Below are 22,968 nucleotides of genomic sequence, written 5' to 3'. Positions count from 1 at the left end.
AAAATAAAAAAATCTTTTAAAAAATGCCTTATAATAAAATTAGGAAATACTCCCTCCGGTCCTATTTATAAATCATTTCTACCAACCTCATCAATACCAATACAATAAAAGTACAAGGAATAAAAGTAAGTAAAATTTCAAACATGCCCCTATATAACAAATCTAAAAAGTAATATCCTGTTACTTTTTCTCTCTCATGAAGGGTAATTTTGGAAATACCTCTCAAATATTATCTAAAAAAACGCACCATAACTTATAAATGAGACCAAATACACCTTCTAAAATGAGACTTATAAATGAGACCGGAGGGAGTATCAATATTAACCAATGATATATAAGCTGAATGAAATGAAATATCTTATATTTTGTATGGCTCACAATATAAAAAATGAAAAATTAAAATTAATCTGAAAATTTGTAGACAAAAACATGTGTAAAATAATTTCAAGTCCAAATTTGAATGAAAAGCAAAAGCTATTTAATATGATTAAAATCTTAGTTCTTAAGGATAATGGCAAGTTGTGATGATTGTATGATCGAAGCACAAATTTACTAATTTGAAAGATCTCGAGATTATTTACCTTCGTGCAACCTTACTCTAGACGTTGACCATGACTCATGTTACTGTAGAGTTGGTAATTTAAGTCGAGCTCGACGGACTAGCCTGAACCCACCTGAAAAATTTAGGGCCAAACCTAAAAAATATTATTTTTTTATTGTTCGGGCCTATTTGGGCGGCCCGAATAGGCCCGAGGAAATTCGGGCCAAGCCCAATCAGATTCGAGCTTGGCCCGAATACCTGAATAAAAAAATTAAATTTTTTAAAAAATATATAAAATGTGATAAATATTAATTAATTTTTTAAGTTTTATATCATTTTATATCAAAATACTATATATAAGTGTTTTAATGTAGTTATTTTTTTAAAAAAATTAAAAATAGTTATATTTCATATTTTTATTATTTTTAATCAATAAAATATCTCAAAATAATATTTAAAATATATTTAAATATTGATTTTAATATTTTAAGACCCAATTTTTGTTAAAAAAATTTTGAGTCCTATAAATCATTTGCATATAAAAAAATAATTTTATATTTTTTATAAATTAAGATAATTAATTTTAAAGTAAAAATAAAATTAAAAATAATTTTAAAAATAAAATTTAGGCATGTACGAATTCCCGACTCTACTACTAGATAAATATAATAAATAGAATAATATTCTTGAATAATTACTTGATTATTGTCCATGCTAGATTTAGTTAAAAATTAAGAGTAAGCTAGAGTAAGAATCCCTTTTATGTAAGAGTTAAGCAATATAAAAAGTTAAAGAACAATGATTTCAAAAAAATAATATTTTACTCATAATTAAATAATTTTTTTTATAATATAATGATGGCAATTTTTTTTATATTTATAAAAATAAAAAATATAATTTACCTAAAAGTTATTAAAAACTTTGAACTAATCGGGATAATAATTTTAAGTTAATAGTTTAACTGTGATTGAATTGAGATTAACTTAATCATAATTAAAATAATATAATTTAATTAAATATATAAAATATTTATATATGACTATGATAAAAATAATATTTAAACAATTAAGACATTAATTTACAAGTAAAGTAAACATTCATGAATAAATTATCCATATTACATAATACAATAAAATAATAACAGAGCTATTTAAATACAAAGTTGATAAGTTATTTTTTATTTTATTCTTTGAAAATTAAAATAATATTTTACACTTAATAAAATTATTTAAAAATTAAAAGTGATTCAAAAAATAAAGAAAAAATATTTTTAAAAAATTTCGGGTATTCGGGCCAGCCCGAATAAGCCCGAAGCCCGAAGGCGTTAGGGCCGAGTTTGGCTATATAGGCTTTTTAGAAAGGGTAGGATACTTTAAGTCTGATCTGAATAAATCCGATCCGAATAAGTTCGGCCCACCCGAATTACCGGCTTTATGTTACTGTGAGTTCTCTGTTTCAAGAGCTCAACTTCCTTTGTTGGCCGAACTTCTTCTTTAGCAAATCTTTAATTAAAGGTTCTGATTTGATAATTACAAAAAACATTTGCTCTCTTTTTACCAACTTCAATGGGTTTCTACATTGTTAGTTTGCGTTCGAAACCGGTATAAACGGATACATGTCTTCCGTGTTTGATTTATTTCTTGTAGCTTTCAGCTTGAAACCATTCGTCCCTTTTATTTTTGCACCTAATTTTTTTTTAGTTTAAATTTTGAATTTGCGGTGATAAATTGTACCATTTTTTTTTTCTCTCTCTATGCCCCCTCACAAGTCACACGCTCCTTCCTTCTGCGATTCTTCTCTCTCTTCTCTCGTCTTAACCTTCACGTATTCAAATTCATGACACCCACCCTCTCTCTCTCTCTCTCTCTCTCTCTCTCTCTCTCTGTGCCACTGAGAAAATAACCCCTAACGCCTTCTCTGTTTTTGTTTTTCTCTTTCCGTTTCGCTTATTTCTTCGCAGCTAAGCGGAAAGTGGAAAATATAGTTCAAAAAAGAAAAAATAGTGTTGTGCTTCGAAATGGCACTGATTTGTTAGCAAATTGTTTCTACTCGAAGGCTACAAATTAGCGGAAAGTCGCTCTTTTAATTGCAGAGAAAAATGAAGTCTCTGCTGCCGCTTAACTTCTTGGTTCCTGCTTTGTCGCTGTGCCTGCTCGCCGTCGTAGGCGCAGATCTAGCTTCTGATAGAGCTGCTTTGGTGGCTCTTCGTGGTGCCGTTGGTGGCCGTTCCCTTCTCTGGAACCTCTCTCAGACGAGTCCTTGCTCATGGACGGGTGTGTTCTGTGAAAATTCTGCAAGGAACAGGATCACTACGTTGCGGCTTCCTGGTATGGGTCTTTCTGGGAGACTTCCACTGGGAATTGGGAACCTCACTGAGCTCCAGACTCTGTCTCTTCGCTACAACGCGCTCTCTGGGCCGATTCCGAGCGACTTTGCTAATCTTGTTAACCTTCGAAACCTTTATTTGCAGGGGAATTTCTTCTCTGGAGAAATCCCTGATTTCCTTTATGGTATGCAGAACTTGGTTCGTTTGAATTTAGCTAAAAACAATTTCAGTGGAGGGATCTCGCCGAAATTTAATAACCTCACAAGGTTGGATACCCTCCTTTTGGACAACAACCAGCTCACTGGGTCCATTCCTGACTTGACTGCTCCTCTTGATCAGTTTAATGTTTCGTCGAATCGGCTCAACGGCTCCATTCCCACAAAGTTTTCTGATCGAGACGCGAGTGCATTTTCGGGGAATTTGTTTCTTTGCGGGAAACCCTTACAAGAATGCGCTGGAACGGAGGGTGGGACGACGAAGAAGAAGAAGAAGTTATCAGGTGGAGCAATTGCAGGAATTGTAATTGGTTCAGTGGTCGGACTTCTGTTGATTTTACTTCTTCTGTTCTTCTTGTGCGGAAAAAGGAAAAGTAAAGACAAGGATTCGAGGGATATAACACCGGGTAAGAACGTCGAGGTTGAAATTCCTCAAGAAAAGACAACTAGAGATATTGAGAATTCTGGAGCAAGTTTTTCAGCAACAGCCAGAGGTGGTGATGCTAAGACCGGTAGGAGTAAGAGATTGGTCTTTTTTGGTAATGTCAGCAGAGTGTTTGATCTTGAGGATTTGTTAAGGGCATCAGCTGAAGTACTGGGGAAAGGCACCTTTGGAACCACATATAAGGCTACTTTGGAAATGGGGGTGGTGGTGGCAGTGAAGAGGTTGAAGGATGTAACTGCAGCCGAAAACGAATTCAGAGAGAAAATTGAGCAAGTAGGAAAGATGGTTCATGATAACTTAGTCCCGCTCAGAGCTTACTATTATAGCAACGAAGAAAAGCTTCTTGCCTATGATTACATGCCCATGGGAAGCCTATCTGCTCTTTTGCACGGTAAGCATCTTGTTGCTTAGTTCTCATTTTTGGTACAACATTCTTCTGGTCCTCTCTCTCATAATTTTGTTCTTTCTTTTCTAGTCAAGTGAATAATGATGCCCGTTCTTTTGTCTACTCTGTTACATTATGTCTCTTCGTGTATGTTTTGAAATTTCATTTCATGCAAGTTTTAACTCCAACTTCCACGCCATAGACTTACCTAGATAAGGCTGCATAAGTCAGATCTTTCGTTTTTGCATCGCGTATTGTGGCTGTTGGGTGTTCATTGTTGTTTCTGCATAACTGGAAATGACCTTTAATATGATATCAGCTGTAGAATCGCTTGCATGTTTGGTGAAACATTATATCCATTCGAGAGAGAGTTTAATCTTATGTCTTAAGCATTTTCAGATGAACCTGAATTTTCTGCCTGTTCTAGAATGACAGTGTATCTTAGCTCATTCTTGATCTTGATGTTCCAGGCTACAATGTGATCTCAGCAAAATATTGTTTCTCATGGTTGTACTTAGAATAATATATGAAATTCTTTAGAGATAATGCCGATAAGTGTCAATATAATTTCTAAGATTTTGAAGTTATTCCATGATATTGTGCGCTGTCGCAAGGAGACTGATTTTGTCACAAGTCATATTGGTATCCGTATGTCTCTATTTCCACATCCTGTGTGCATTTGGACTAATTCTAATTGCAACGCTTCATGCAATAAACACTATTTCTGTTGAAATACTTTATCACTTGCAGCTTCATTATTTGACAATGTTAATCCGCTTCATTACAAATCTTGCTGATTTCCCGTTACAGCAAATAACGGAGCTGGCAGAACTCCACTAAACTGGGAAACAAGGTCTCGCATTGCCCTTGGTGCTGCCCGTGGAATTGCTTACCTCCACTCACATGGCCCATCTGCGTCCATGGAAATATCAAGTCATCAAATATCCTTCTCACCAAATCTTTTGAAGCTCGTGTTTCTGACTTTGGCCTTGCTCATCTCGCACTCCCAACTTCAACCCCGAACCGAGTTTCTGGTTACCGAGCCCCGGAGGTAACAGATGCTCGCAAAGTATCCCAAAAGGCCGATGTCTACAGCTTTGGCATAATGCTCTTGGAACTGCTTACTGGGAAAGCTCCAACACATTCCTCGTTGAATGAAGAAGGGGTGGACCTCCCAAGATGGGTTCAATCTATTGTTCAAGAGGAGTGGAACACTGAGGTATTTGACATGGAGCTTCTCAGATACCAGAATGTTGAGGAGGAGATGGTCAAGCTTTTGCAGCTTGCACTCGAATGTACTGAACAGTATCCTGACAATCGACCCTCAATGGATGTGGTGGCGAGCAGAATTGAGGAGATTTGTCGTGCTAGTTTAGAGAAAGAGGAAGAGAAGATTCAATCAATAACAGACCCCGATTGTGGATATTCCCCACCGTGATACCTAATTGAAGTGAGACCTCCATTATTATTTCATCATGGCCCTGGTTTTTGGGATGCATAATATAGTTCTCGTTTATTAATTCATTTAGATATTACAGAAACCAGCTGTTTACAATCCCTTTGTTTCCCCTTAGTCCTTTCGTTCATCAGAGTCTCTTACTTGGGGGCTCTCTATCTATTGTTCTAGGAATTTGTGTGAAATGTGAATAATTTGCTTGGACTCATGCATTGATCGCCCACACCCACCTTTGTTTATTTAATGATACATTGTTGCATGTTATTTTCCTTTCAATCTGGAATTACATGCATACCCGAGAAGCGGTGATTTTATAAAGATTTCTATAGCAACGGAAAAGTGTGTCTTAATACTTCCTCTCATGATTGACTTGATCACAAGTTAATTCTTTTTGATATAGTTATCTGACTAGGCCATGCTCAAGAATTGTCAAACTCAATTGAATATAGTTTTTCCAAAGATGTTTTTTGTCTTCACACACTCAAATTGACTAGTTAAATCTTAAATTTATAGGTTTATTTAGTGGTAAGTGGTAACTCCTAAAAATCAATGATTATAACTGAACTAATTCATACCTCCATTAAGTTTTTTGGACTAAATCTATAAGATTCTATTGTAGTTCAGTCCATTGTTTGCACTAATTGATTTTTGCCCATTTTATTGGTGTCTGGTAGTAATTCTTGAAAACAAAAATTTAATCGGTACATCTGTCATGCATAGGCAGGTGCGAGAATTTAATAATCTTTGAGCATTTATAACACTTTAGCATTGTAGAGGGATTCATTCTCATTCCTAAAGACAATTGTCCTGTGAAAAGAAAAAGACAGAGCAGCCTTTGGAACAATGTTCCCCTGTATTTTGTTTTGAGGATTTTGTGTGATCAAATTTTTGGCTGTGTTTTTGTTGAAGCTTTGATTTTGTGTTCAAATTCCTTTGTGGTCATAAACACTTTTTTGTGTTCCGAGTTCATTCCCTTTTTGGGCATTTATTCGTGCTTTTTTTTTTAAATGTAATTTATGTTTTTGTTCGCAGCATGTCTTTTAGAGTGAGAGTTCAGTTTCCTTTATTCTTCTTTAGAATCTAAGAGTGCACTATTTTATTCTAATTGTAGATTAGATACGCTTATTACATTACTTTTGCTTTTTGTTGCAACGTGGGTTCCTTGAGACTTGACTGTAAAGACTGGTTGTTTCTATCTTCTAAGCCAAAAATTTTGGAAAGGAAGAAGAGCAAAAAAGGTAACGTAAGATCTTGCTTTCGCTTCTGATGCAATTTTAATTAGTTGAAACTGAGTTATTCAGTTTGTTTCAGAAGTGAAATTAGCTCAAAACTCACTAATTCAGCTACACACACACACACACACTCAGTCAGTCACACACGAACATCAAATTCATTTGAGGTGAAAAAAAGTTGCCAGCTGTGAGGGACCATTTTGCTTTCATGTTCAAAATTTTGACAGGGTATTATTATTTCTGAATTTAATGAATGGATACGAATCCCCACAATAAGTCGGCACATGATTTTCTATTTATTTTCTGGAAGAGCAAATGTGTTTATATTTGAATGTAGATAATTATCTTTCTTAAAAAAATGGGTTGACAGTTCTGGACTTTGATTAGGGTTTCCAATGATTAAACCCTGATTTTTCTTTAATCAAGCAGTTGATTTGTGAAGTGAATGAATGATTAAAATTGTACTTAGCGAGAATGATTAAAGTAAATTAGGTGAACCTTCAAAATATATTGACAAATATTCTAGATTTGACGCATCAACCTACAAAATATAATATATATTTTTTAAAAAAATTATACAATTCATTTCAATTTTTATCTAAACCAACCTAATATGTTTTATACTTTTGAGTCTTGATTTCTAAAAATGTTTGACCTCGACTAGGGCTATACAAAAGTTTGGCAACCTTGTTCAACCCAAGCAAATTAGGTCAGGTTTGGTCTTGTGAAAAAATTGACCAAAAGAACTAAGGCAATTAGACTTCATCTTTTGATTAAACTGGATAGGGAATTGAGCTTTCAGACCACTTGATTCGATTTGGTCCTGTAAAATTATTTAAATATAACTATTTTTATTTTTTTATATCATTGCATGTGAGATTTGAGACCTAATTGTTAAATGTGGTTCATTTCCTAATTTTCTACCTCTCTTCTCTTCATTCACTCTGCATATGTGTATATAATTTTTTTTTATAGATATATCAAGTGTAATTGATACTAATAGAGATAATTGCATAACGATTAGTTGAAGTTTGTTGTTAACTTATTGTTGTAATGTAGTTTAGACATGTTAAAGTTTGTTGAATTTTGTAATTGAAATATTTTTTGTTATTGTTGGAGATTGTTATAGATTCGTTGTTCTCAGCTCTTTCTAAAACTCATTGGTGATTATTATCGTATTCAAGTTGTACATAGCAAAGTTTGGGCTATTCTGATAGTTACTAAAGAAATCTTCTAGCAATTTCTACCCATGCATCATCATCCATGTCACATGGAGTGTTTTACGACTTCAGACATCAACCACTATATTAGCCTTCCTTGAATGGTATTTCAACCTAAAGTTATAGTCTTTTAAGAATTCTATCTACCTTTGCTGTCTCATATTCAATTCCTTCTGATCAATCAGGTACTTGAGGCTCTCATGATCATCAAATACTTCAAATTATGAGCCATAAAAGCAAACACAACTGCTGTTAACTTAAGGTCATGAGTCAGGCAGTTTTCCTCATGCGATCTCAATTATTTAGAAGCATAAGTGATGACTCTGTGACCTTGTATCAAAACACATCCCAGTCCTTTAAGTGATGCATAAATGTAAACCACTTATGGCATTTATCTGTAATGTTTAACACTAGCAAAGTAATCAATTTCTCTTACAAAGTCTAGAATGCCTCCTCACAGTTCTTGATCTAGACAAAAGATTGATCTTTTTTCATCAGCTTAGTTAAAGCAAGAGCAATTTGAGAGAACCCTTGAATGAACATTTGATAATTACCAGCTAAATCCAAGAAGCTTCAAATTTTAGTTATTGAAGTTAGTCTTTTCCATTGTAACACTACATCAACCTTATATGGATACACTACTATGCCTTTAGTGGTGACATGACTCAAAAGTTTAACCTAACATAGCCAAAATTTGCACTCAACTTGTCATACAATTTGTGCTCTTTCAATACCTATAGCACTATTCTTAAGTGCCTTACATGTTTTTCCTCATCTCTAGAATATATCAATATATTGTTGATAAAAACCACTACAAACTTGTCCAAGTAGAGCTTGAAGATCTTGTTCATATAATCCATGAAGATTGTTGGTGCATTTGTTAAACCAAAGTGCATTATTAGAAACTTAGTGCCCACATTTTGTTTTGAAAGCAGTTTTGGGTACATCATCTGCCTTAACTCTCAACCAGTGATGGATTGATCTCAAACCAATTATAGAGAATAGGGCAACTTCGACAAGTTGATTAAGCAAATCATCTATCCAAGGCAACAATATTTTTATTATCTCAATTAAATTTATTAGGTTGAAAGGAATAGTTTTTATATAAGAAAAAACAAAGAAATATATAGAACTATTGAAACCAGTCTCTCAATTCTATAAACTAAATTTGATCTTGTTCAACTTCAGATTAAGTTTGAATAAGACTAGACTACAAGTTATCTAATTTAATTCTTTTCATAAAACAAATCAAACTTTAAGCTAGATTGAAATCCCATCCTATCAATCCTTTGTGCATAATGTAACAGAATCTAAATTTTAAAATATATAGTGTAACTTCAATTCAATTTTTTTTGGGCTTTAATTAGCTTAAATAAGAAAATATGTATAAATAAAAATTTTTATTTTTCAAATGAACGTAAAATAAAGATAAAAGAACAAATTCTGCTTTTCATTAAATCAAAAGATATATTGAATTTAATGAACAATACTTTCACAAAATTATTAAATTAAATTAAAACAAAATTTTTGTTTCAATGAAACTATACACACACATTGAAAATACAAAAAAACAAAAAATCAATTCTAATACAAACTTAAGATATCTGCATTGCAGTATTGTTTACTTTTGGTCATAGGTTCATTTGAAGACCTATGGAATATACATCACCCAATGACTCAATTAATTGGAGTGATCTTAATTGAGTTTTGGTAACATGCACAAGGGATTGAACTATTATTAAGAAAGCTTGATTAGTAGTCAATTATTAGAAAAGAAATCATCCAACGCCTTAAGTTCTGACATTAGAAACACTATAAACGAGCAGAGGGAATAAGAATCTTAACTTCAGAACTTCTGATAAGTTAACTATCATAAATAAAATGACAAATAAAATAAAATCATAAAAAATAATAACCAGGTTAATGACGCCATCAATTTACTGAACATGAGAACAATGCATTGAACACAAGGCCACCACTTATTCAAAACCACTACTCAAACCAAAGGGAAAACTTGTTCCTCAAGAAAGTGATTTCTGGCTTTTCTGCAGACACCTTGCTTCTTCGATTAAAAGTGAAATAGCATCACAGATCAAAAGATCAAGTTGCAGTTCTTGAATGCTTTATAAGCCAGTCGATGATGACATCGATGTTTATGGATTCCTTGCATGAAATCATATAGCAGCAAACCTCTCTGTCTCTTATCGATTCAAGCCCTCTGAAATCATCCAAGAAGAAAAACAAAGCTCTGAAATTGAATAACAAAAGCGATTGATCTATAAGATTCAGAAAACTTGAAAAGTTGTTTGAACTAACAGCTGATCTACTAATGCTTGCTGGGATAAAGCTTCTGACTTGTCAATTTTGTTCCCAAGAACAAGCAAAGGGATTCCACTCAAGGAAGGTTTTGTCAAGAGCTCGTGTAGCTCACTACGTGATATAGGAACACTGTCTCTATCTGCTGCATCAACTACATATCTGCGTTTGCATTCATCAACAAAAGAAAGAAATATAAGATAAAAGCATTGAAAAATGTTATTCCCAATTAGCTTAAAAAGGTTAGCTGTTTGTAAAATAGCTGTTAAACAACCGTTAGGTTTTCTAATCTTCATCTTGAAATTTTAGCAAGGAAAAAACAGCAGTACAGGAATTTTGAGACATAAATTAACATCAAAGTAATATCTACAAATTTTCATGGAAGTCTAAACTTCTAGAATTGTTAGTCTCTGACATGGTCATGATTCCTAAGGTTTTTTGTGGGTGCGGTGATTCTCAGATTTGAACATGTGGTATTGTTTGTTTCATGTTTACTATGAAGGATTGGATAATTTAGTTCTTTTTTGTTCTTATTTTTTTAATTCATTGCATTTCTATCACTTTTAGCAACCAAATAGCTCCGAAATTTGCATGAGGCAGCATACAGTTGACGTAAATTAAAACCATATCAAGGTCCTTTGTGAACAGCTTACTCGTTTAGGTATCACATTCATATTTTGCACCACCTAAAATATAAAATTTGTCTTTGCATGTAATCATTCTTTGTTTGGTGTCAAAATTATCAAGAAGTATCGTTAATCTACATTCAGGCTGGTTTCGCTCTAATCTAAAAGCTAACGCCTTTTGAAACAAGTAGAAGGAAAGTAAGTTTACATTTAAAATTGCATTACATATACTACTTTTTTGTATGTATATAATTTGTAAAGGGATAATACCAAGAGAAAGGCTTACAATATAGCAGTAACACCACGACAGTATCGTTCCCACATTGTTCGGAATCTCCTTTGTCCTCCAAGGTCCCAAAGCTTTATTGTGACATTACCTTTTGTCACCTTTCGCATGTTGAATCCAACCTGGGTTTCCATAGCAGGAATGGGTTTCTATGACATCTCTACAACCTTCAAACATGTCATTCAAATTTTGTACGGAATAGAGATACCTACAGTTGGAATCATGTCCTCATTGCAGCCCCCTGTCTGATAAACATCAAAAGATCAATGCCAAAGACAATAATTAACACGTGTATAAACAAAACAAAATTTCACAGTTGCTTTAACTCACAGCAATGGCATTGACAAGGGATGTCTTTCCTGCATTCTGAAGGCCTACGAGGGAGAGTTCCATCTCCTGCTTAAAAAATAAACTGGCACAAACATGAACATTTACATTTAAAAAAGGGCTTAAACAAATGAGTGCTATGCTACTTATACAGATCACTTAATGTAATATTCATTTAAAGTACCTGAATGGATGTCAAAATGCGGAAACTATTTGAATACCAATATCAGCAAATTTTTTTTTTTTTTTAAAGATGAGAAAAAAGATGAAGCATGTTATTACTCTAGAATTATGTAACATCTCATGCTAGATATCAAGCTTGTGCGACCATAATTTTGATCAACAGCTTCCAAAAAAAGTCTTTTTTCTTTGAAAAAAACATAACTGTGAGTCCATACATTTTGCACAAGTTTTGCTATAGATCTCTGTATTTTTTTTTTCTTTTTCAGTGTTCTAGGTCCCTCCAACCTAGGTCAAGAACCTAGACCACTGGAAAAAAAGTGTAGGGACCTATAGTAAAACTCGAGTAAAATGCAGGGACCCAAAATTATATTTTCCCTTTTTCTTTTGATAATATCCACATAAATCACTCATGGAGCAAAGTAAATACATTTAGTACTTAAATGTAAGATCTCCCCAGCCTAGGTCCCAATGCCTACAAGAAACTCGTCACATAAAATGCCATGTCTTTGAGATTCAATAATTGGTCAAATTGATAGTTTGGTCCCTTTAGGTTGCATTGTATCAAACTGGTCATTCATATTTCAGTTCACATCATATGCATCATAAACTGTCTGACTTTGTCAACCATATAAGATGCTTTGATCTGTCAACCAAGCCTGCTAATGAAGATGATAGTATAGAATACACGCTATTTGAACTAGAAGTTAAATGACCTGTTTGTAAATAAGCAACTTAATGGACCGAAACATTACTTTCCCCGTAGATTAACATATTAATGTAACCTGATGGTGACATTTCATCCAGAAGAACGGAGAAAAAGAAGAAGAAATTTCCTTCAAAAGCTTGTTGGTTGCCTTAGTAACTTCATATTAACCACTAGAGGTGCACACATTGTTAAGTTATGATAGCAATGTATCAATATACTGCAGGATAAATGTTGCATCCAGTAGTGCGGCTAAAACAACTTGGCATTGAAACAACAAAAAGTCACTACTTTTTAGACTAAAGATGCAACAACAACAAAAAATCCAATTTCAGCGCCAAATTAGAATATCTATCTATGTTAAACAACGCGAACAATTAAACGCCCAAATCCAATTATGCTCAAAATAATAAAAATAGTGGCCTTAGGTTATGGGTGCAGTTGAAGATTGTTCCAACTTCAGAATAACTAGACAGCCTCTATGAACAATATTTTGTCTCATTCATGGGGAAGTACTTACTGTAAAAGCACAAATTGGTTCCATTCTTAGTTTGCAAGAACATCCAAAACTTTCCAATACTTATTTTGCCGAAGCGGCCAGAAGAATGACAACAAATTGCAGGCCTATAATGCAGTTGTTAATGCTAAGTTAACCAAATGATCAAAATCCAAGTAGTCTTGCTAAATTTTATGATCAAAGGAAGGGGCTTTCCCATCATTTTGAAGGTTTTCATTTTCAATGGGCTCTGTTGTGAAGCTACAAGGCGAATAATTTGGACTTCAGATCAAGGTTCCCAAAGGGTTCATCGTTTATAAGACAAAATCTTTTTTCTTTTGTTTTTGTTTTTTTTTTGCCCAAAACATCTATGCACCATATTTCATATCCAAGAAGTAGCACCAAGTTTGATCGAAGTTTTTCTTTCACCGGTCGGCTTCAAAAGGGAATTTCGAGGTGGTTTCATAGTAGATTAGATTTTGTGGACTATCCCAATTCCTAACATGAGAGTATGAAGAGAGAAGAAGGTGAAGAAAGAGCATACCTACGAAGCCAGTTAAGTAAGGAATCAAAGAGACCCATTTCAACGAAGCAGAGGATTCAGTTCGAATTCTGAATCCAGCGATGAAGATACCTTTCGATTGAATCGCAAGCAAGGGAAAGAGCAGGGGAAAAGAAATTGGAGTAACGGGTAACCGGCGAAAACGAGAAACTAATAAATATCTATCCGCAATGAAATGAATCCATTAATATCGGGTCCAGCACTGCAAAACTAATAAATATATTTAATATTTATTGACAAATCAATATCATACACGTTTTCCAGGCGGAAAACAGAAATAAAAGAGCATGACATGCAGGTTCGAGGGATCAATTAATTTAAATAAAATTTTAAAATATCAAGCTCTAAAAATATATAAATTAAAATATTAATTTTATAATTTTATTATGATAAATTTATAATTTATGTTTTAAATTTTAATAAAAATAAATTTATTTATTTTTTAATTATATTAAAATTTAAAAAATAAGTTATAAATTCAGTACAATAAAATTACAAAAATTAAGAACTAAATTTATAAATTTTTAAAATTTGACATTTTGAAACTAAGGATCACTATAAAGATTTAATTTTATGTGGATCCAAAAAAATTTTAAAATTTTAATTCATTGTAAAGAAGAAAAGTTAAAAGAATTTCGACGATAAAAAAATAAAATACCCTTCACTTGTTACATAGAATCATTAGTTGTTAATTATTTTTATTTCAATTGTTAATTTATGAATATAAATTACAACTTCATGAGTTAACATATTAATAATTATATAAGACTTGACATTAATTTTTTCATTATACGTAGCAATATTAATTGTTAAATGGCTAACTTTACTTGTTAATTTAATAACATCAATTGTTAATTACTGATAAGTCTTGTAATTTACAATTGATTTAGTAAATTAACAAGTAAAGATAGCAAATTTATAACAAATGTTACTGATTATTTAATAAATAATATAATTTACAAGTAATATTAATAAACAAGTGAAATAAAAAAAATAACTAAATTTTACATAATAAGTTAAGGGTATTTTAATTTTTTCATTATTTAAATTTTTTTTGACTTTTCACTAAATAATTAAACTGAAATTTCAAAAAAAATTTAAACCCATATAAAATTAAAACTCTGTAATAATCCTTAACTGAAATTCTCCTTAACTAAAATTAATAGGTTCCCTTGGAATCTATTTATCATTCTTTCAAAAAATAAATGGTATTGTTTAATTTTATAAAATTAAGACTTCGTAAGAAACTAAAATTTTAAGTCTCAAAATTTTTAATATATATATATATATATATTAACTTAATTTCCTGAATTTTTTTTTTTTACCAAGATAACCTCAATACTTGATGCATTTGGGATTCATTATACAAAATGATGTCAAGATTGATGAGAATAAAGTTTGTATAATATAAGCTGACTTGTTAAAATGAAGAAAGCTATTAAATTGCTTCACGTATTTGTATAAATATTGTATCTAATTTTGATACTTATCGATATGCATATATAAAATATCAAAATATTATTTTTTTTAATTTAAAAATTTTTATTTTTTAATATGCATATGATATTTTTAGATTGTGGGTTGATGCTTCAAGAAAAATTTTAAGAAATTAATTTTTTTTAAGATTGTGATATTTAACTTTTTATTACTAATATCATTTTTGGGACATTAGTGGAGATGAATGGGATAACTTTGATGATGCTAAAATTTTGGAAGTGACATATTTATATCTTGACAAATTAGACATAAAAGTTATTATTTTTTCATATGATAGTCAAAAAGAAGATATTGACACTATATTTATTAGTAAGGACTATGGTGGTGGATAATTAATTATAGATAAAATAAAAGTATAATTAATAATTATATTTTGCTTAGTATTGTTATAAAGGACTATATATGTATACTAATTTAGATATTTTTTGAATTAAAATTATATTTTAACTATTTTTTATGATTATATAATATATACATATGCATGTATAAAAAATGTATCCTATATTTTTTAAAATCAAAGTATCAACCTATCATATCCGACACATGTATTGATATCTGTGTGTCATAGAGAGAAAGGTATTATAAATTATTTATGATGAAAAAATGTCAACTATATTAAAACACAAGCTTTATTGAAGTGATATAAGATTAGTAAAATGATTTAAGATTAGCAGCAAAGTAATAATACTTCCTCAATGAGATTATTTTCCAAGCCAATTATAGTCAAATGTGATTCAACATGATGACATGTGATGATCACAAGAGATATTGAATCACATTATTTTACAATCAAATCACTGGTCACAACTTGTACTCAGTTCTTGAAATAGTGATAAAATCTCACGAAACATTCTCACGTAAACTAAAAAAATATTTAGCAATCAAGATCATATCAGAAAATCATATTATAATATCAATGTATAAATATTTTCCATTCTTCATAATGTTTCTTTAACTGCAAGAAAAAAAATATATTACAGAATGTTACCTAAATTTTTATTCTTTTTGATATGTTAAAAGTATTTGAACTCTTGACTTCTATTCTCACTATAACTTTATCATCTAATTCCTGTGACCTGTATTAGTAGGTGAGACTAATCTTTCTGTGATTATGAAGGTAATACGTGAATTCTTTTAATTAAATTTGCTTCATACATGATGGTTAAGCATCGTGTTTAAGCTAAAGTCAATGTTATCAAGTCAAATATGTTTAATAAACAAAGCAGAGTAGTCCAAGCCTCCATGGAGATAAGAAAAAACTCCTATAAAAGTTAGGAACTGTAGGTTGAACTTCAATCCCTCAAAGGCCTTTATCAGATAATTATTGGATACTTCTAACATTCATATATCAGCATTACCATAAGATTAAGCAAATAGCTTCGAATTTTTAACTTTAAATTCAAATTTGCATTTGAGCTTTAATTATCAATTGATTCTATTAAATTTATTTTTCATATTTTGTTATCATATCAAGGCTGTGAGTCTGCGTCAATGCTAGATCCTTTCTAATAAATATTATTTCATCTGGATCGTTAGGTGTAATCTTCCCTTTATATTTTAGTATTTGGTCTTTCTAAATAATTACTAATTTTAAGATCATTTTTTATAAATATTATTTCCTCCATATCCTTACTTATAATTTTCCCTTTTAATTGCCTGAAATTTTGAAGTTGATGGTGGATTTAGTCTAAGATATTATTGTTCATTTAATTTAAAGGTGTGTTTGGATAATGAAGATTTGGATTTGTTTTGGATTTGAATCAAATCTATCATTTGGATACACAAAATTTTATGAATTGAGATTTGATTTAAATCTATATCTATTTCAAATTATAAGTTGTTTGTAATTTTAAATTGACTTTACATCCTAGTTATTTAAAATTCTAATTACTTTAAACATTTTTTTCTCCACATTTTCACTATTGAGACCTCTATAACTTTTCTATATTTTCTCATCTCTTATTAATTAAAAAATAGAAATAAACTTGTTATTTAGATCAAATCTTTTATTTGGATACAAAAAATTTCATAAATTTAAATTTGATTCAAATCCAAATCCATTTAAATCATAATTCCTTTGTAATTTTAAATTTTCTCTACACCTTGGTCATTTAAAATTATAATCACTTTAAATATCTTGCTCTATTTGTGTTCTCACTATTGAAGCCTCTATAACTTTTGTTCTTTTATCATTTCTTGTTAATTAAAAATAAAAAGGAATTTGTCATTTTAATTTTTATTTTTCCTTTGAATCTCAATTCATCTCTCTTCTTCATTTCAAATTTTTTAAACTATCTAAACAAATTAAATGTGAGGTTTAAAAATATAATATTTTAAATCTAAAATTAAAATTCAAATCCATCAATTTAAACATCACCTAAAATTATTTTGTCATAAAACTTGTTCAAAAATCAAAGAGAAAATATCTAGGGTGGGAGTTTTCAATAATATTTGAAGCATTGAAATCATTGATTTGCAAATGTTATTGTTGTTGTTGTTATTTTTTTTTTTTTGGGGGGGGGGGGGCAATAGAGATCTACGCCATGATAGAATTCACATATTGAGGCATGCTTTGACTTTGGTAGATTTTTACACTTAAATTTTTTATTATAGAAAATCCCCATATCATGGTGGAGCAATGATTTCTATCACAACCAGATGCTTTTATTTTTCTATATAAATCTGATGCTTTCTTTTCTATATGTTACGTTTAAATTTTATATATATATATATATATATATTGTATTATGTCGTAGTTTATATGTTCCATGTTACATGTTAGGCTGTTAGCCTCAATTAATTTTTTGAAGCCCACTAATGCCATGTAGATTGAGCTAAAAATATAAGAATCTACCAACAAAATTTAATCAAGTTGGTAAAAATTTAACCTATAATTCTTAAAGTTATGGATTCAAATCTTATTATTGATATGAAGACCTTATTGGTGGATGAATTCTATCAACATTCTTCAAGCTTAAGGCATGCCTTACTTTGATGAGCTCCCACAACCTAACCTAAACTTTAAGTAAATTATAAGGGCAAATTTATTAACTTCTTTTCTGTTTATAAATTGTTTATTGCTAGCTCTTTCAATTTTCACTACAAGTTATATTATTTCCACCTTTGGCACCCTAACCCCAAGCTTAGCTGGTTTAAGAAATTAGTTGGTCATGCCACTTGCAAGATTAACCAAACAATTCTTGCAGTGTTTCATTTGTTTCTTTGAATGGGGTTAGCCTTGGCTTTATTGATGTATTTGTGCATTAAGTTGTTCGATTTGTTTAAGCTTTACTGTTACACTATATTATTACTGTTACACTAGAATTATTGCATAAAAAGACCTAGAATCAGATCCCTAGCATCATAAAATTTTCTCAAAATGTCATCAATAGCCCTTTAAAATTAAGGAAACCAACGAAAATTAAGTCTAACAAAAGAATTAATCTTTGATAACGTGATAAAATAATGTTTAAATTCTTATTAAAAGAGATGTTCTCATTTAATACCTAACGATGAATAAAATTGTCTATGATAGACAGGAAAATACCTGCAAGAAATTAAAGATTAAAGAACTGAGATTCAAGTTTAAGATGTATTACTTACATCAATTGTTAGAGTTAACAATTATTTATCCATTGAAACATATTGCAGAGAATTGACATTTTAATGAATAGCAATGAAGGGTAAACAATCGCTATAAATAAAATACACACTAAAAGCAGTTAATCCCCGTTTTTCCTCTTTTGACAGCCAAGGGCCTTTCTTCACTGTGAAAAACCCAGCATGTAAATCCAATTGATCAACAGAAAGATCAAAGAAAAAATTCAAAGCTACTGAAATATACAATCAAGCATTCCTTATGTTGATGCCTTCTTCTCTGCACTGTTGTGATTATCTGCTGGTGCTTTGAGGTTTTTCAATGATTTCCCCAAGATATTTAAAACAGCCACACGCTGCAATTCTTTAGCTGTCATCATCACAGTTGAAAATGTCAGAAAATTCATTAGCACCCTGGTGTTTTAATAATATATGTGATGTTGCTAGCATTAAAAGGTAATTAGGAGCTGACTGCTTTTTCTTTGGATAGCAATGCAGGCAAGCTAATCTTCAGCTACCTAGTATCTCAAAATACATGATATGCTAATATTAAAAGGCAAATCGGGAGCTGATTCTCTCTCCCTCTCCCTCCCTCCCTCCCTCTCACACGCACGCACACAAATAAACATCTCTCCTTTTCCTCTCTTTGATAAGAAAGCATGCACACAAAAGTTTGGCAATGCCGATAGGTGCCACTTGGACCAAATGAAATGTATGAAGGATGACCATAATAAACATCTCAGAGTTCCTGCACATGGCAAGAACAGCAGAAAACAGATGTCATATTGTTAGGAACACCGCATTACTAGTAGTGTGATGCGTAAGTGAACAACATTCTGACATTCTGAAAATGAAAATACGGGAGTAAAAGCAGCGATTGAAAGAGACATCAAATGTATTCCAAGTCCAAAGGATTTTGAGCTTACACCTAGTTCACCATTCCATGCCAATTGCCTAACCCAGTTTAGGGGGGGGGGAAACCTTTTTCAGCCATGAATATGGAAGAGACAGAAATAAAGCATCAAGTTTAATTACCTTCCTCCAGGGAAAGCTGAATTGATCTCTTTTCCAAATCAACAGCATGTCTACTGAGCTCAATTGAGGAGATTGACTGAAGCACTATCAAACAAAGGAAAATATCATATATATAGAATTTAAGAATAGAAAGCACTTTAAGGCATGCTCGTCAGGTAATAGGCATACTTTGGATATATTCTTCTTGGTCAGATTGGTCCAATTTCCTCAAAAACATCTGCAATCGGTGGTATCGCTCCTCCCAGTGTGCATTTTTTGATCCTATTGTATGGCCAATAGTAGGACCAGCTGCTGCAAAACTGGACTCGACTGTTGCTAACCTCATAGCAGAGTTCCCAATTGAAAAAGGAACTGAAGGTTTTCCAGATGAGCTCACTGAAGGAGTAATTGGAAAAGGTGCAAAAGCAGGAAAACAAGAGACTTTTGGCTCCTTTATCTCGGATTTTGGTCGAGCAATTTCATCTTCACCAGGTTGCCTGGAACTTGAAATTGGACAATAGGCATTAATACTTGGATTCCCAGAAGCAGAACTCTTCCCCAAGTCTGTTTCAGCTTTTCTACGGACATAAACAAGATGTCCATTTCCAGCATTATTTCCTGGAGACTGCGGGTGATGGTGATTCATTGGGAACTCAGAAGAGGGTCTCTTGGTGCCAGAAACTCTCTTAGAATCAGTACAGCAGCCCTTGTCCTTTAAAATTGAAGAGCTTCCAATAGAGGCTGAAACTGTGACCTTGTTATCATTCGGCAGCTCTCTCAATGCTGTCTTCTTCACTGTAGCAGTTAGTAGCTTATCACTAGGCAAGCCCGTTTTAGAGCCGCCTGGACCAGGCTCAGTTTTAGAATCTACACTTTGTTGAGCCATTTCCAGATGGCTTGATAGAAAGCCAAGATAGTAAGAAATAGGAAACATGAGGTCAACAGAATGCAAGTCAGATATTGAATTGTTAAGCAACAATGATACAATTCTTGAAGTCAACTAGCCAATATAATGTAAGGAAACAGGACATTCCTATAAAACATCAGTTGGTGCTTTTTCAAGGGAGAAAGGGAGATGGAAAAAGTGAAGGATTCATTGTAGTTTTGGTCCCTCTAAATTGTTTACAACAGTAAACCAGCCCCTCTTTTTTTATTAGACTACTATTATCATTCTATTAATTTGAGTAAATTGGAAGAGGAACGAATGAGGGAAATGAAAGGGAAAATAATGGGCTGGAAACTATTCCCTTCCCCTTATTGTAAGATTACAGAAATTGCTGATTAGTCCATCCATTTTAGTGACATGTTACTGACCCACCACACATACTGTTCACAGATCCCTTAGTAAAAGCACCCATTCCATCTCACACTACCCTCAAAAAATCCGAAGTTTCCCAGATCTCTCTGCACTTATGATTACCATTCAATTAAAAACCCCCTTTCACTGAGGGATTCCAGGGGAAAGAGGAAACTTCAGAATTTTCTTTAAACAGGTTTGCAAATATCTGTAAATGTGCTTCTATTATGGCTTGGAATTTGCCTCATAGTATGTTGCAGCCATAATTTCAGGTTTACCATAAGAAGAATCTGCAGAATGACTACTAGTCAGTTCTATTTAAGTATATAAAAACAAGAGGATTGATGAAGTATTTCTTTTGGGAAATTGATAAACAAGTTGGTAGATGACTACATGAGATGGTGGCTGGCCGCTGGACATCCATTGGAGAAGGGGCCAGAGGACCAACGGAGATGGTCATCAAACACCCTCCAGAATAGGGGCAGGAGATCTGCCAAAGTTCTGCACAAGGCTTCCCCAAAACAGAAACCCCAAAAGACTAGCTCTTCTCTCTCACCAAGCTTTGACAATTGATACCATGTAAAGAATTAAAGAAAAAGATTGAATGGTTTGAAAATATATGGTAAAGGGAGGCTTGTGTTGCTTGCATCTATAGTACTTTAAAGGCTACATAGCTTTGATACAAACAACGTGGGACTTGCATATTCTAACTAAATGCTAATAGTCAGGCAGCTCCAACTGAGTACATAAAGATTTATATAACTCTCAAAAGAAAATGTGGGACTTATGTAGCATAACACGAGACATGGAGCTCCAACTGAGTACATTAATATATCTATCTTCTATATAATTCGCATAGGACCAAGTGTTTTAACACCTCCCACACTAAGATTCTGTCCTCCTATCCAATCACTAGTAGTTACTGTGGCCAAAACATAAACTCGAGCTTACTTATGAATCCAAGATGTGATACGTGGTCTACGATTTGCTGTTTGGGAGATGCTAAAGAAGTGTGGCTTCAGGCATGTATTTTTTCTTTGCCCCGAGAAGAAGCAAACTGAACATTAAAATCTCTTGTTTGGTAAAACAGAAAACATCAACCCCTCTTACAGTAGCTCTTGCTGCTCCCATTCTTCCAAGAGAATATTCAACACCTCAAACAACCACTCAATTAGAATAGCAAGATTAAAGAATGACGAATGAGCTAAACCACAAAACAAATATTAATTAAGAAGTGGAGAGAGTAGAAAAGATTAGTTTCAGAAACAGGAGCTAAAAAACAGGTAGGCTTAGTGAGGTAAAAAAGAGGGAGCGGGAAGTCGTTGACAAAAGCTAAGGACTTTTACAGCTGTCGCAATATTTTGAGGAGATTAAGATGACTGAGAAGTGAAAATGGTCCGAAATGTATGGCCTTGAATTTACGCCCCCTTCTCCTAAAAAACGAGTTTGTTCCTTGATAACATGAATATGTGGATAACATATCAAATGAATATACAACCAATTTACAGGAAAACCAATGCATCTATTAGCCACACAAACAGAGACTTGTGAGACCGTTCAAAGTCGAAATTGAACGACATTAACCCTGGAGAGCACAACCTTACGTATATAATCATGCTATGGAGGGGAAATTGCAGTTATCATGTAAAGAACCAAGTATTACAGCGACGGGCATTTTCCTATTCGCATATGGAAATTCATCGAAAGGTAACAAAATTAGAATACCTATTTCATCTTTCCTCTTCGCAATATCTTCGTGACCGCCGTCCGTGACAGAAGTGTTCAACGTCTTGCCCTTGATTCCTTGACGACTTCATGCAAAAGTTCAGAAGAAGAAGATCCGGCGAAGCAGCCCACTAAGCGGCATAGAAGTCCGGCAGAGGAAAACTGACGGGGAGAGAAGAATGTCGAGGAGGGCGACCTAGCGCAGTAGAGGACACCATTGGGGGAAAAGCTAACGGTTGGGATTGTACTGTATGAACGGCTGAGATCATCGTTGGACTAACAAGCAAAATGGTTAACTTAGAATGTATGGTTTGCTGATAAAATCTCACCAATCTCATGCAGACTGAAAAATGCAAGAGCATGACAATCCTGACATGTTTCCAGTGACACTTCGGCACATTTATTCATTACTTCTTCATTTTAAATTATAAAATATTTTTAAAAATTTTTTTTATTTGAAAATATAAAATATTTTAAATAAATTAAAATTTTAATAAATATATCAATTTTAATATTATT

General features: G+C 32.5%; 3 protein-coding genes across 6 annotated transcripts; 1 reads left to right on the top strand and 2 right to left on the bottom strand.

Moving 5' to 3' along the window:
* Positions 1-2,414: 2,414 nt before the first annotated feature.
* LOC129303147 (probable inactive receptor kinase At1g48480) lies at positions 2,415-5,576 on the top strand. Its single transcript, XM_054942252.1, is given in 3 exon segments — positions 2,415-3,918; positions 4,723-4,827; positions 4,830-5,576. Coding segments are annotated over 3 exon segments (1,905 nt in total). The 5' UTR covers positions 2,415-2,639; the 3' UTR covers positions 5,351-5,576.
* A 4,068-nt stretch (positions 5,577-9,644) lies between these two features.
* On the bottom strand, positions 9,645-13,465 carry LOC129301848 (ADP-ribosylation factor-like protein 8c). 2 transcript variants are annotated; one of them, XM_054940459.1, is made up of 6 exons: positions 13,302-13,465; positions 11,379-11,460; positions 11,261-11,293; positions 11,049-11,170; positions 10,137-10,298; positions 9,645-10,038 (listed from the first exon to the last, which is right to left on the bottom strand). In XM_054940459.1, exons 1-6 carry the CDS (start codon positions 13,337-13,339, stop codon positions 9,921-9,923), a joined length of 555 nt encoding a protein of 184 aa, XP_054796434.1. In that variant the 5' UTR covers positions 13,340-13,465; the 3' UTR covers positions 9,645-9,920. The 2 variants fall into 2 exon arrangements, with proteins under 2 accessions (XP_054796434.1, XP_054796435.1); XM_054940460.1 differs by having other exon boundaries at positions 11,379-11,444; positions 13,302-13,420.
* Positions 13,466-18,394: 4,929 nt separating this feature from the next.
* LOC129303637 (uncharacterized) lies at positions 18,395-22,709 on the bottom strand. 3 transcript variants are annotated; one of them, XM_054943076.1, is made up of 4 exons: positions 22,450-22,692; positions 19,617-20,323; positions 19,449-19,532; positions 18,395-18,783 (listed from the first exon to the last, which is right to left on the bottom strand). In XM_054943076.1, exons 2-4 carry the CDS (start codon positions 20,311-20,313, stop codon positions 18,674-18,676), a joined length of 891 nt encoding a protein of 296 aa, XP_054799051.1. In that variant the 5' UTR covers positions 20,314-20,323; positions 22,450-22,692; the 3' UTR covers positions 18,395-18,673. The 3 variants fall into 3 exon arrangements, with proteins under 3 accessions (XP_054799051.1, XP_054799052.1, XP_054799050.1); XM_054943077.1 differs by lacking the exon at positions 18,395-18,783 and adding an exon at positions 18,792-19,161 and having other exon boundaries at positions 19,617-20,222; positions 22,450-22,709; XM_054943075.1 differs by lacking the exon at positions 18,395-18,783 and adding an exon at positions 18,795-19,161 and having other exon boundaries at positions 22,450-22,706.
* Between the last annotated feature and the right edge of the window lie 259 nt (positions 22,710-22,968).

The sequence above is a fragment of the Prosopis cineraria genome, unplaced genomic scaffold (genome assembly GCF_029017545.1).
Source record: "Prosopis cineraria cultivar Desert tree isolate PC_DT_omini unplaced genomic scaffold, ASM2901754v1 PC2, whole genome shotgun sequence".
Taxonomy (NCBI): Eukaryota; Viridiplantae; Streptophyta; class Magnoliopsida; order Fabales; family Fabaceae; genus Prosopis; species Prosopis cineraria.
The sequence above is the reverse complement of the archived record's forward strand: the minus strand, read 5'-3'. Positions and strand labels throughout refer to the sequence as shown.

What these genes read in the sequence shown, in the direction of transcription:
- LOC129301848 (XM_054940459.1), bottom strand. Translation starts at nt 13,339, where the DNA reads ATGGGTCTCTTTGATTCCTTACTTAACTGGCTTCGTAG. An exon ending in ATGAGGACATGATTCCAACT is followed by an intron (nt 11,171 to 11,260) that starts GTAGGTATCTCT and finishes ATGGAAACCCAG; the next exon opens with GTTGGATTCAACATGCGAAA. An exon ending in CGTGGTGTTACTGCTATATT is followed by an intron (nt 10,299 to 11,048) that starts GTAAGCCTTTCT and finishes ATGCAAACGCAG; the next exon opens with ATATGTAGTTGATGCAGCAG.
- LOC129303637 (XM_054943075.1), bottom strand. Translation starts at nt 20,313, where the DNA reads ATGGCTCAACAAAGTGTAGATTCTAAAACTGAGCCTGGTCCAGGCGGC. An exon ending in CCAAGAAGAATATATCCAAA is followed by an intron (nt 19,533 to 19,616) that starts GTATGCCTATTA and finishes TTTGTTTGATAG; the next exon opens with TGCTTCAGTCAATCTCCTCA. An exon ending in TCAGCTTTCCCTGGAGGAAG is followed by an intron (nt 19,162 to 19,448) that starts GTAATTAAACTT and finishes TGCCATGTGCAG; the next exon opens with GAACTCTGAGATGTTTATTA.